Here is a 13672-nt window from a genome sequence, read left to right as displayed (position 1 = left end):
TAGGAGGTAGGCTTAAACACAAATGGGGAAGGAATACCTTAATTGGGCCTCCATAATTTGATTGCTTATAACAAAAAAATGGCAGTCAGTGAGAGTGACAGTGACAGTGACAGTGACAGTGAAGACACCATGCACTCGTCATCTCCATTAAAGATTGGAAGGAAACGATTAAGTTCTAAATTGTAAAAGAAACAATCAAATCATCCATAGGGTATGTATGTTCAATTAAACTTTGTACTTTGTCATCAGCCATCATCTTCTTTAAATTTATGCTCATATCATTTATTGTAGAGTCACCTTCAAGCTCATACCACTTCAAAGAAGACACTGTATGCCACTATAAAAACTAAGTAACTTATCGTCACTCTTAGACCTGATAAGCTCTGATTTCTTGTTTGCACCTTCTTAAACACAAAAGCTAATTGCTGCTTAACCTATTGGCTGGAGATCACAAAGCTTGGAAAGAGGGAAGGGAGGATGAAAGATGGAACCTCCGAGTACAGCCCCGGTTACTAGTTTGTTTGCAGCTTCTGTGGCATGAATCCCATCCCAGCTCACGTAGTTTTGTGGATCTCCACAAGCAGTTGCAGTCACCTTGATGCCATTTATCACCTTGCTGTTTCCACAGAAAACCTGTGGGTCGAAGTTATAAGCACCACCTCCATGTCCGCAGCAAGCTTTGGTTCCGTAGACGAGTCCTGTATTTGTCACTAGTTAGGTCATGATCGGGAATGATGAATGAAGAATAGTGCCAATAAATTTGCATGGAGAAGGCAAAACTTAGATTCACGCGAAGCAAATTAGAGAGCTGGAATGCGGAGTCTAGATGGACAGATGATCGAGTTCTTCCCAAGCCAAAGTCAACGATGGACTATGTTCCTGCTTGCACAGTATTGAAGGGTGTGGGAATGACGGAAGTCTGCTAATCGTCATGTTGCTCGGAGAATTATGATCGAGTCGAGGCCAATAGTGTTTCCGGAGAGGTTATTACCGTGGTTTTTGGGATGTCGAAAGAGCTCGAGCTTGACAGAGTGAGTATCTACATATGTGATGGTGGCATCCGGAAGCATGTCTCTCATGTGTTGGAGAGTGTCATTCAACAGATTGTTGTAGTCGACGACGGCATTGTTGTAGGAAATCATGCAGCCGTATGAGTCTAAATCCGAAGTGTTATGAGGAAGCTCTGTCAGAAAAGCTGGGTAACATCCAACGGGGGCGAGATTGAACACCATGAACGTCCGCCCTCCGATGTCATGGATCTCCTGCATAACACAGAAATGGCGAGTGAATCCGCTTCCTGCGGAACACAGATGACAGCAGCTTCCTGTTTCACCTTTATGGTCCAGGCAATCTGAGATGCGACCTGAGGAAGATACTGCTTGACTGCTCCGATGCCGAGAGATCCCAGTTCGGAGGTGAAGTCGTTCTGGCCGATGTCGAAGGTGTAGAGCGATTGACCGAAGACATTGCCAGGAGGAAGATGTTCTGAATCATGAACATGATCGATCTTAGAAGCTTTCCATGGCATGGTTAATTTTAGATCATTCAGTACTGTAAATCGTTTTCATGTTCACCAACAGGCTAAAATATTTGCTCCTCTGTCTGCATCATTCGACGACTAAAGAAACCATGAAACACACATGTAGAATGAGTGGCATTTTACCAGTTCCCTTCAGCGCAAGAACTCTGGTTCTGAGATCTTTCATTTGGTTGAGCTGAATCCCCAAGGAGAACGGGCTGATTCCGGTGACGAAGAGGGAGGTGTTGGGCAGCCGTACCGTCGAGGCCAACGTCGCGAAGTTGGCGCCGTGCCGGAAGTCCGAGCCGATGGACTGCAGGTAGGGGCTGAGGAACGGCAATCCGAGTGCCTGAGCTGCGCATTTCCAAGAAGCAGAGCCATCTTTCACCACCAAGCAAGAAAGAGAAACCATCGAAGCATGGTCAGTACCTAAGAAATCGATGATGAGCCTGCCGTCGGAAGCGCGGCCGGACGGTCTTTTAAAGTAGGTCATGCCGAAGGGGCCGGTCTGCGCCGGGAACGCCGCCCAGAAGCCGCCGGTGTCGGAGTTGGAGTCCCCGAAGTTGAAGATCGCCGGGAACACGCATCTGGCTTCGCTGGCGGGGCCGGAACAGACGAAGAACAGCAGGGTAAAGAACAAGAACGGCAATGGGGATACCTGCCGGCTTCCGGCAGGAGAAACGAGCGAGGGAGTGTTCCTACGCGCCATGGTGGGGGCAAAGAGGGAGGTGGTGAGAGAGGAGGGCGGGTTTTACGAGTCAGTGAGAAGTGTCGGCGGATCATTGCCTGTACACTGACTTCGATGGAGGGATGTAAGGCATCGCAGCTGGGCAGACAAGGTAATTGGGCCGCGGAGATGGAAAGAGAGAACATGGCGAGCGATGGAGGGGTCATCGAGGGAATCAGACAAGATTTGACAGCTGGTGGAGGCGTCACGGAGGGATCATCATCCTGCGGCTGGATTCGGTGTCGTGAGCCAGAAAGATCCAACGCCGGGGACGGTAAAGATGGTGATTCCACGGAAAACGGGAAAGACCAGAGGATTCAATGCGCTTCTCTTTAATGTCGATTATGTTTCATTAATTTACGTATATATTTTAGGTCGAATCTTTCCCCACACACACACACAAAAAAAAACCTTCACTTTTTGACTTTTTTGACAAGTATTTTTTTTTATTTATAGAAATTTTTAACTGTATTTCATTTTAAGTTTGCTATTGGAAATCTCATTTTACTATTGGTAATCCCTTAAAAAAATTTATTATTTACACTATCTCAATTACCAATTTGATTCTTTTATTTTTCACAAACCTTAATGACACTTGTTGCTCATAGCTCGCTGATCCTGATGATGCTCTCTCACATGGCTCATGATTAAAATAATAATAATAATAATAATAATAATAATAATAATAATAATAATAATAATAATAATATAATCAGAGTATTTACGTTCGTTCGGTATCATTTGATGTTGTAGATGTCGTGATTAGGAGAAAAGAGGAAAAATAATAAGAACATTTACATCTGTTTGTAGAGAGATATATTAAGAATATTAATAATTTTAAAAATGAGATGTGAATAGCAAAAGAAACTTGCTATTGGCAACCTTTTTTTTATTTTTTTTTTGCTATTGATGACCTCCTTGTTATTGCTAACCCATAAATAAATAATAATAAAATATTTATATTATTTATAATCTCTCAATTACCAGTAATCCTCAATTACAAATCTCCTCCTCCATCTCCTCTCGTTGTTCGACACTACTTATCGTTTTGATACGATATATCATCCGTCACCGGAAAGAGAATAAGACAAAAAAAAAAAAGTTGCCAATATAAATCTCCATACTAAAAAAGGGTTGCTAATAGATTTTTTTTTTCTTATACTTGGCATACCCTTAATTTGGTAGCCAACTACCTACCTTTTTTTTTCTTTACCTCTTTTCCTATAGGCCGATACATAAGATGAATTGTCTTAATTATAATATTTTTACACTATATTTTAGTATTTTATATAATAATATAATATTTCTAGTAATACCATGAAAATATAAAAATATTATAACTAGATTGGTTTATCTTATAGATCTATCCATAAGAAAAGAAAGAAAAAAAGATAAACGACTAGAGGTATTCTAGGTATTATAATATATATAATTATATATATATATATTCTCTCTCTCTCTCTCTCTCTATATATATATATATATATATATATATATATTCTCTCTAAGTTAAGGTAATCGATGTGCAAAAATAAAGGTGTTATTAACTATCCCATAGATCAAAGATGCTCCAAAGAAGATTGTGTGACGAAATCCCCCTACGACACTCAAGTCAAAATTCTCTTGAGATTGGAGAACGAAAGCTCGATAAAAGCTTTTGAAAGAAGAATAAGAAAGTGGCCGAGTAGAATCTGAAGAATCAAATTTTGTTTCTCAAAAAGAGAGTTTTGGCAGTCAAATAGTTATGAGCTTATATGTACGACCTGAAAGTCTAGTAGTACTTTCGTATATCGAATAACAAAAACAATCTTATGATCATGTATTTGTTGTAACAAAAACAAGCTATTATTTTTCAGTTTGGGTTTTCTTCACATTTATACCGTCACAATTCTAAAATCTCAATAATTTCCCCTTGAAAGTAATCAAATTTTGATTATTAATTAAAAACATTTTTTTTACCCTGAGCTTGTAAACTTTTTTGAGTGATTAATAAGCTCTTTACCTAAATTTTGATTATTAATTAAAAATATTTTTGTGAGGATTCATAAGCTCTCTTATGCACAAAGATTAATGTTTTTCCGATGTGATCACTTCCCGATATTGGTTTCGATAAAGAGACTACTCGACCTCGATAATCATGTTTGTATTTATATTTTATAGTTAGATCTTTACCTAACCACTTACGGTCAATGAAATATTTCTTATAATATGAATTATTCAAAATATTTTTTTTCTAATTCTCTTTATGTGATGCATTTGTCAATAAGATTTTTTTTATCATTTTCTGTACTTAAAGATGAATATTTTTCGTGATAATATTATATTTTTCTATCGAAACATAAGACAATTTATTTAGAGTATGTAACACTAGTCCAAAATGATTCAACTAAACTTCAATAATATGGTCATTGTGATATGCTATTGATTTTATTATCATGTCTAATAATGATCATTTGTCATAATAATAGTCATTTATCACATCATAATAAGTTATAAATATTTAAATTAATAATTATAAATTTAAGATGAATTCTTGAAAAAACTTTTTATTTTTAAAATTTTTTTGCTTAGCATCTTTATTTTAAAAAATTATGAAACAACGCTCTTAACAATGTGAAAGGATCACTTTGCCCATTCTTTTGCCAAATTCACCATCACCCATAACCAACAAAATAGCCTCCGTTGACCCTACTAATCGAGCCATTGCACGCTTTGCCTACAACCGTCGCATGAGGTAGCAACAATGAAGGTGTGCGCCTCTCTTTCGTCCCCTACGTCCAACAATGAGGGTGCACAATCGTCTTTTTTTTATCCTTACGATTAATGGTGCACCCCCTTTCTTCTTCTCCTACGATCAATGACGAATATTATGGGCAAGTGAAAAAGATAAGCCTACGAACGATGTTGCGATAAGCTATCCTCGTATGAGAGGACTACGTAAGAACGACTATTCAAGGAGAAGAGAGTGGCTAGCCGGACAGATGCTTGGAAAACAAATTGGTAAAGTAAAAATTCTATTTGAGAAATCATCCATAAATTTATGTATTTTTGAAAAAATATTTAGGGTGTGTTATAATTTTTTTCGAAGAACACAGTCGTCAAAGAGAATTTATATGATTGATCCACTTGACTTTACTCGCATAGATAAGAAAAAAAACTAAGGATAAATACAACATTAATGCACACATACGCCATACCCGCCCGTTCTTATCTCTATCCACAGGCGTGACGTTGACGTTTTCTATGCTTCCATGCCGACAGCCAGCGCCTCGTGTCATTTTCTACCGCAACTCGGTTGTACAAAATAACAAGTGTCGGTCCCACCGCATAAGTAACCCTACCAGATGCTTCGTGGGAGCTTATCTTAAAGGCACCACGGCAACCTCCCCTCTCCCTAGTTCTAGATAGATCTGTCTCAGGAGAGTGCTCCCGTGGTTGAGAGATGGATTCTGTGGCACAGGAGGTGGCCGAGGATAGAGCGGCGGGAAGAGGTCAGCAGCAGGAACGTGAGCGCGGGAAGGAGAGTTCGAGGAGCGCGTCGTCGAGCCGGTGGCAGAGGAGCGGTCGGGGCGAGAGCGAGGTGATACCGGAGTGGAAGCTCAAGTGCCTGTGCGCGGAGCGCGGCGTGCCGGTGATCATGAGCGGAAGCTTGAACATAGGAGGCTGCTTCTGATGGCCATCGGCTTGAAGATGGCCGGACTTGTGATGTTGTTATGCTGTTTCCTGTGTGATATTTGTGTACGCTCCTCTCTCTCTCGTGAATTAGTCACGAGATATGACCGTGTAAACTTTTCCCTTCTGATGTGGGAGAACTCGTGTCGTCTTTGTGCGTGGAACAAAGTTGTGGTAGTTGGTGCCGCTTAACTTGCGTGCGATACGGTGGCCTGATTGGAATTATCCGACCCCCGCGAAGCTCTTAAAGATGTCATCTCCTGCAATTATAGAAGGTTCAATCACCAGTGAACCGATCAATACATCAACATATATAGTGCCCATAATCACTCAAGTACCGAGTTCATGAACGTCAAGTTCAATGTACAAATGTCTAATTTTCACATAATATTTATTATAACGAGTGAAAAATAAGCCTTGAGAATTTGATCGTTCAACTATTAAACAGTATATCTCCTGATAGCTACACCATTAAACAAATAGAAAATCACTCGCCAGAAATAATTAAAACAAAATAAGTACAAAATCCTCTGCTTGTTATAATCAAAAGCACAACGCATCTAGCAAATCAATAACATACATGGCGGCAAACTTGTTTCATAGCAAACCAGCATCTTTCAGAGCAGACTCAAAATCTTCCTCACTCCTCCAGTTAGGAATCTGTGGTACAGGGAGGTGTCATCCGGTTTCTTAAGATATTTCTACATAATATGGTGCATATGGAGGAGAATAAATTAGGCGGACATTACCTCCGGAATATGATGCTGGAAATGACGCTCGATTTTCTCCATGACTGACCTGTCCCTATCAGTGCACAAGAAGTTGAAGACAGCACCTATCGCCAGATTAATCAGTAGAACACCACAAGGTTAAGTTTCGCAACTTGCACAATAACAGATTGCATCCTATCAAATGAATCTAAACCATCACGAAAAGAAATGTCGCATGACTCAGCAACAAAAAAAGAAAGATGTGGAGCATACATGTAAGGTATAACATATATCAAACGACACGGCAAGACCAGTATTATAACAACTAAGGATTTCCCATTATTTTGTTCATCCAGGCTTAAAATATCGCCCTGGTATGTGACTAAATCTAAGTAGTTAAAAGGCATTAAACCCTTGCCCTATTATTGCAACCTAGAGAACGTGATAGATAAGAAATGATCTTTCAGCATAATATTCACAACGGTGAAGAAGGGAGTATCAATGCAACCAAATAGCAAAATGACCTATAACGGTGGTGCTTACTAAGGCCAAATCAAGAATTTACAAAATGATTAAGTTCTCATTTAATAAATTACTTAAGAGACAAGTGACAAAAGAAAAGAATTGTAAAACTGTAAGCAACAAAAATCTGTGATGTCCCAACAAAAAGGTGAAACTAAGTAGTAGGCAAATATTTATACAACTAAAATTACATAATCTTTTATCTTTCTACATTATAACAAAATAATACAGTAATAAAATAGATAAGCCACATTGAATCATATGTATATGCAGGTCACACTTGCTTATGTTGATTACATAAATAGCTACATACACCAGACGTGCAGTAACACTACGAATATACATTGCATAAGCAGGGTCATAGACACATGCAAATGCAGCTGTAATTCACCCTTTTAGAACAATGGATTTAAATGTAGTTATTATAACTGAAGAAATCATCGATTGAGGATGTGACATATTATCCAAAGCATCGATAAAAATTACCTTTGCTACCAAAGCGGCCAGTTCTACCAACTCTATGTAGATATAGTTCACAATCTGGTTCTGATGGATTGTCATGCTTTATAGGAAGATCATAGTTGATAACCAAATTAACCTTCAACGGAACAAGAAAAGCATAAGAATTATTGATTTCAAAGATCTATCTCTAAATAAATAAATTTAAAATCTATCTTGTAGATAAATAAATTTAATACCTGTCTTTGATCAAAACCTCGAGCAAGGAGATCAGTTGTAATGAGGACTTTGGTTAATCCATCTTTAAATTCTTTTATAATTTGGTCTCTGTCTTCTTGCTTGAGAGCACCTTGAACTGATGTACACTCATAGCCCTCTTCAGTCAACGATTGGTGTAACATGCGAGCACTATTTCTTGTACGGACAAATATTATAGTCTGTCCTACTTTTTGTCCAAATTCAAAAATTTTGTCCTTTATTACTTCTACTTTGGAAAGTTCATCTGGACATTGGACCTTATATTGCTTTACTTTTTCCAACGTGAGTTCCTCTTTCTTCACAAATATTTGATTTCCATCTTTGATTACCCTTGATACAAATGCCTTGACAGATTCATTGAATGTAGCAGAAAAAAGAAGCACCTAACAACAAAAATCAAGAAAAAGAGCAATAAGTTCAACCTCATCTATTTCAATTAGGAACAGCAATTTACAGTAACATAAGACAGAATATGACAGAGACGAAATGAAAGAAAATTTGAAATATCCCAAGGATTACAGTATATGACCTCCATAGCATTTATTAAGCTACATATGATTCTTGTGGCTAAAGCAAACCAAGCAAGTCAGTAACTTGAGTAGTTTGGTAGGCTTCGCATGTATTGTTGATGATTACACAAGTGAATACATAAAGTACAAGAAAATCAACCACAAGGCTCAATAAGAAATTCTACTAACTACAAGGTTAGTAGAGATTGTATCAATCACAAGGTTAAATAAGAAATTGTAAATATAAACTAGAAAACTCACTATAACAAACACAAAAGTAAGCAGTAACAATGGGAAATATAGTTAGAATAACATCTTATGCACAACACAACATGTTCACTCTTAAACAAGAACAGAATGATAACAATGATTCAGCAGGAGGCTTAATGATTGTGCAAAAAGCTAACTCTGATTAGTGGAACTAAGAGTTCATTGAATGTTTGCAATTAGATACGTCATGAACACATGGTTAAGCATTTTAGTGTGAATGACTGCACACAGTTGTTCTATGTGCTTCATGGAGCCAGGGACGACCAACAAAGAATAATACCAGATTTTTCTACCACTTTCCATTAACTGTTTATTGATTAAACAAATTCCTAGCTTGCAAGCTGTTATCTGTTTTACTTCACCCGGAAATTATCAGGAGATCTAATTTTCCAATAATTCCCAGGTAAATCTTGAATGGACGCTGTAAGTTAATGAAAAAAAAATCCTATCTAGAAAATTCTGAAATGGCACCTTTATTCCTGAGGATCTCCACTATGAAGACAGTCTCACGGTCAATTTACTTTCTGCTAAGTACTTCAAGGTTTGAACTTTGAATATATTGGGAAATTTGCAAAGTGGTGTTTACAAACTAGGATCTGGGGGAGAAAGTCTCACATGAAGATATACCATCTAGTCTTAATACATGGGAAATGAATATATAGCAAATCTTAACATTATATCAATTGTCTCAGGAGATCTCCTCAGTCCTCAATACCAAGAACATCAGTAAAATTGGCAAATGAAAAGAATCGGTATCAAAAAATAAGAACTACAAGCTGCATTTGCACAGGAACAGGTAACCAAAGCAAGTATCTAGCTTCAAAATTAAATATCTAGCTCAGGTTTGAAGCTCAAGGTTGCCTACCATTCTAGAATTATGCATCTATGTTCAGTTGAGAGGAAAGAGAAGAGAAAGGTTGAAGATAAAGGAAAGTTAATTGTACAAAGGTCATTTTATATCCAAAACAGAGATGGTAAGCATCAACAATTATATTACAATTTGAAAAATCGAATGCAGAATTAAAAGGATATAGAAAAATGTAATAAACCACAAACAGAAGAGAAATAAAGTGTAAGGTACAACAAAATTTACTACCAACAACCTATGAAATTAATTCAAAAATTAGAGAAGGATATCTAAAAGCATATTATAGTGGATATGCATGAATGTACAATTAGAAAGAAAGTAAGGCTAGAGTTTATACAATCATAGGCTAGGTTCAACAAAGACAGAAAAACAAATTAACATGTATGGAAACCTATTGAAGAAAGGGAACCATTGATGTTCTAGGAATCAGGAAGGAGAAATGTTGCCACCCCAAGTTCAAGATTATAAGGCAGGTGTAATTCGGTCCGAGACAAGACCAGATTGGTGCAAGAAACCAAATCTTGTAACCTCTACATTGCTTCAGCAATCCATTGTGGCCAACTTGAGAAACTAGATTCAAAGAAGAAAAGAACTATGAAATTGCTTCAAAATATTTATGTTGCATCAACTTTTAAATTAAGGGGGCATACATTAAAAGTTTTTATTTTGAGGTTAGGGCTCTACTGTTGTGAAATTACTTCTCAATATTTATGTATGGCTAAGCTAGGATGCACATGCTCCTCAGGTCCCCTTTCCTTTCTACTTAACCACGCAAGCCCTGTCATTTAACAACATTGAGCTACATATTAGCTACCCACAAACAACTTCCTTGTTTGGATTTCCTAACAAGGACTTGGAAGAACAAAAATGGTAAGGCTTAACGTTCAGCATAGTTGTACCAGATACCCAACCCTATGATCTTAAGTACATGTATGGTTTGCTGTTCTCATGCAACTCCAAGCAAGGTGCAACCATTCACCTGTTACGGGAGGAAGACATACAAGTACTGCATAAATATATGACACCATGATACATAGTTATTATCTTGTTGATGATATATTCTGTCAGACAAGAACCTTGCTGCTGTTGGTTACTTCCAAATCCGGGTAACTAGATATGGGCCAGTAACTAGATATGTCTTAGTTTGTAAACTATTTGCAATGTGATCTGGAGAAATTCCTGCATAAACAAACTCAGAAGAAAAAAAAACAGTATCATGCTGAACTTAGAAACCTAAACATGAAATCTAACTGCATCATAAAAAACCAAACCTGGCAACCACCACTGCTTCTTTGAATCTCTTTCATGATCCTTTCAGAATCATCCCTAAAGCCATCCTGTACCAAAAAAAAAAAAGATAGACAACCAAACAAAATAATCCAAGAAAGATGACTACAAAGATAGAAGTAAACAAACGACATGAAACCAAAGTTTATCAAAATAAATTCCTGAGAAACATCAACAGATCATCTTGAAGACAGACAAATGAGTTTATTAGGAAAATAATAATAATTCCTCATTAAAATATTTATCAATACCTTCAGGTACTAGTCAATTCCAATAATTAGGACTGAAATTGATCACATGATTCAGGATCAGATCAAATAGTGTGGCTAATTTGTTTTCTTTCTTCATTGTTTTTCTTTTGAAAAGATTTAATATCAATTAGGATCAACTAGTGATTGGCCAGGATCGACCAAGTTTCATAGGATTGAGTCAAATGCCTTCAAGATAAACAGAAATTCAGGTTCAAAGATATTGTATAGCATGCACAACAAAGGTAAATTGTACTGTCATAGAAAACCACTAATGATTGTCCTGTTGGGGAGGCATTACAAAACTATTATTGAAGAAGTAACTTATCTCTACTTGAGATTTTTAAAATATGGTATGAAGTGCTACCTCGGCTAGCATATGATCTGCCTCATCAAAAACAAGTATCTTCACGTCCCTTGTGCTCAATTTTTTTGCTGAAGTCCACTTCTTAATGGTTCCCGGAGTGCCAATCACTACTTGCTCAGTTACTGGTGGACGTTTATTTATTGGAATATAATTAGCAGAATCAGATGGAATAGCACACATTGAAGTTATGCCAGTATACTTTCCCATCTTCAGAAGGACCGCATGATTCTGCATCATCCATATGAATAGTTACAACCTGCTATTCCAAATGCTGCGTACTTAAACAGGAATGAATTTACCTGCTGAGCCAACTCTCTGGTAGGGCAGATGCAGATGGCTTGTGGTATCTTCCTCTTTGGATCGACTCGACTCAACATTCCAAGCACAAAACATGTGGTCTTCCCTGAGCCATTGTGAGCTTGAGCTACCAAATCTTTATACGGAGGCGTAAGAATCATAGGTAGAGTAATAGCCTGTATTTTGCTAGGCTTACTAAAACCCATCTCAACATACAACCCTTTGATAAGCTCATCCGACAATTTCAAGTCTTCGAACGTCACAGCAGAAGTGTAGACAGTATCACCGGATGTAACCTATTCAATTTATAAATCATTATTTCACGAAAGGCTAACCCAGTCACACGATTTCCCCTCGATACTGACAAGATCCATCCGATATAAAGCATCAAACCCAGTCGGAATAAAACAGCTCAAAAACCCTAACATCGGACTATTCTATATCGAGAACAATAATACGAAGCCTTACCGCTTTAATTTCCGAATCGTCGGGATCATCCAGCAGACGTTCACCGCTGTCCTTCCCGTCGGAGATGGAGAGCGACTCGATCTTCTTCAACTCCGAGGGTTGGGCTTCGTCGGCGGCCTGCGAAGGCGGCGCGGCGGCTTCCTTCTCTTCGTCCGACTCTTCGTCGGCCCATGACCGCTTTTCCTCCGTCTTTGCCGGCGGCGCAGCGTTCTCCGCCATGGAATGGATCGGAGGAAGAGAGATACCGAGGCGAGGAGATCTCGATAGACAACGACGCGAAAATGACGACGGACGCCTACAAAACCAAATTTGCGATGTCTCGGCTTAAATCTAACGCGAAAAGGGCCGCCGGCCGTTCACTGCATTATTTCCATTTTTTTTCTCACCCAATTTTCTCGGTACCCGACTGTCTTCCTGCATTGATGGAAAGGCAACGTTGGCCCACCAGTTCGTGGACCCTTGATTACCTCCAATCACAAGGCAAGTAACTATTGGCCAAAATTGGACTTCCATCAGATGCACCGCAGGGACTCGAACACCGATTCACCGGGACCTCTCGAAGACAAACATGCTTTATTGGCAGAAGAAAAGAACGTTGTTGCCCAACACGATTATTCTTCGTTACTTGATGCTTCATCGTATTTAATTTTTAGTTGCTATTACTTTTTAATATATAAGATGCCTCATTTAAATCATTTGTTCGTTTTTCATCTCATGTCATTATCGTCAAATTGTCCAATTTACTGAATATTTCTCAAAACTAGCCCATATGACCTTTAAATTCTTATGAAAAATATACAGGTAATTCTTTATAATTTTGTTGCTAGTCAAACAGTGTTGGGGAATACTATGCCATCGTTGAGGTGTAAGCTCGGCTTGGTCCTCTCTCGGATGCGTAAAGTTATCCACGTGGATGCTTAAGCGGAGGAAATCGATGTCGAGTCAAGTCGTCGGATCTAAGTTTCGTCTCCCAAGTGAGGTCTTTTCCTGAGTTGTTTGCTTCTTCGTCATCGAATTCCTGCACAAAAGGTCAAGATAAGGATTTTCTGACTCGACCCTTCCGAAGCTTAAATCAGAGTTGAGTGGAGTTAAGAGAAGTTTCCTTTTTTTCTCCCCTTCCCTTGGTGTTGGTCAAGGGGTCGACATTTTATACCTATGAACAGGAGTCGATCGTATATGATATGTTAATGACAATCGACTCCATGAGCGATAGCTTTCGTGTGAACGTCGATCGACCAACATGTATTAGTGCCGTGCGACGCAATTCGAAGCTTTCTGGAGTGGCTTTGTGACATGCGACACCATCTTATATGGCATCGGAGGAGAGGCGATCATCCCATTAGCATTGGGGTTTCTCTTTGGCGTTGATGTGGTTGCTGATCGTTGTTTCGTGGGTGATACCAAAATATGTCATATATCTCGTCTTATTCGTATATCTAAAACACATTTATTTTGGTCATCTTATTATTAATGATCCGTATCATCTAGCGC

General features: G+C 38.4%; 2 protein-coding genes across 2 annotated transcripts; both read right to left on the bottom strand.

Annotated features, from left to right (window-relative positions):
- Nucleotides 1-257: 257 nt before the first annotated feature.
- Nucleotides 258-2361, bottom strand: LOC104000822 (GDSL esterase/lipase At4g01130). The gene is made up of 5 exons (XM_009422960.3): nucleotides 1949-2361; nucleotides 1664-1873; nucleotides 1334-1485; nucleotides 992-1262; nucleotides 258-698 (listed from the first exon to the last, which is right to left on the bottom strand). The coding sequence occupies exons 1-5, from the start codon at nucleotides 2226-2228 to the stop codon at nucleotides 430-432; spliced, it is 1182 nt and encodes a 393-aa protein (XP_009421235.2). The 5' UTR covers nucleotides 2229-2361; the 3' UTR covers nucleotides 258-429.
- Nucleotides 2362-6282: 3921 nt separating this feature from the next.
- LOC104000823 (DEAD-box ATP-dependent RNA helicase 38) lies at nucleotides 6283-12549 on the bottom strand. The gene is made up of 8 exons (XM_009422961.3): nucleotides 12182-12549; nucleotides 11716-12009; nucleotides 11417-11644; nucleotides 10786-10851; nucleotides 7849-8250; nucleotides 7637-7748; nucleotides 6668-6753; nucleotides 6283-6578 (listed from the first exon to the last, which is right to left on the bottom strand). Exons 1-8 carry the CDS (start codon nucleotides 12398-12400, stop codon nucleotides 6516-6518), a joined length of 1470 nt encoding a protein of 489 aa, XP_009421236.2. The 5' UTR covers nucleotides 12401-12549; the 3' UTR covers nucleotides 6283-6515.
- Between the last annotated feature and the right edge of the window lie 1123 nt (nucleotides 12550-13672).

Source organism: Musa acuminata, chromosome BXJ2-10 (genome assembly GCF_036884655.1).
Source record: "Musa acuminata AAA Group cultivar baxijiao chromosome BXJ2-10, Cavendish_Baxijiao_AAA, whole genome shotgun sequence".
Taxonomy (NCBI): Eukaryota; Viridiplantae; Streptophyta; class Magnoliopsida; order Zingiberales; family Musaceae; genus Musa; species Musa acuminata.
Note: the sequence above shows the minus strand (reverse complement) of the source record. Positions and strands in the feature narration are given on the sequence as shown.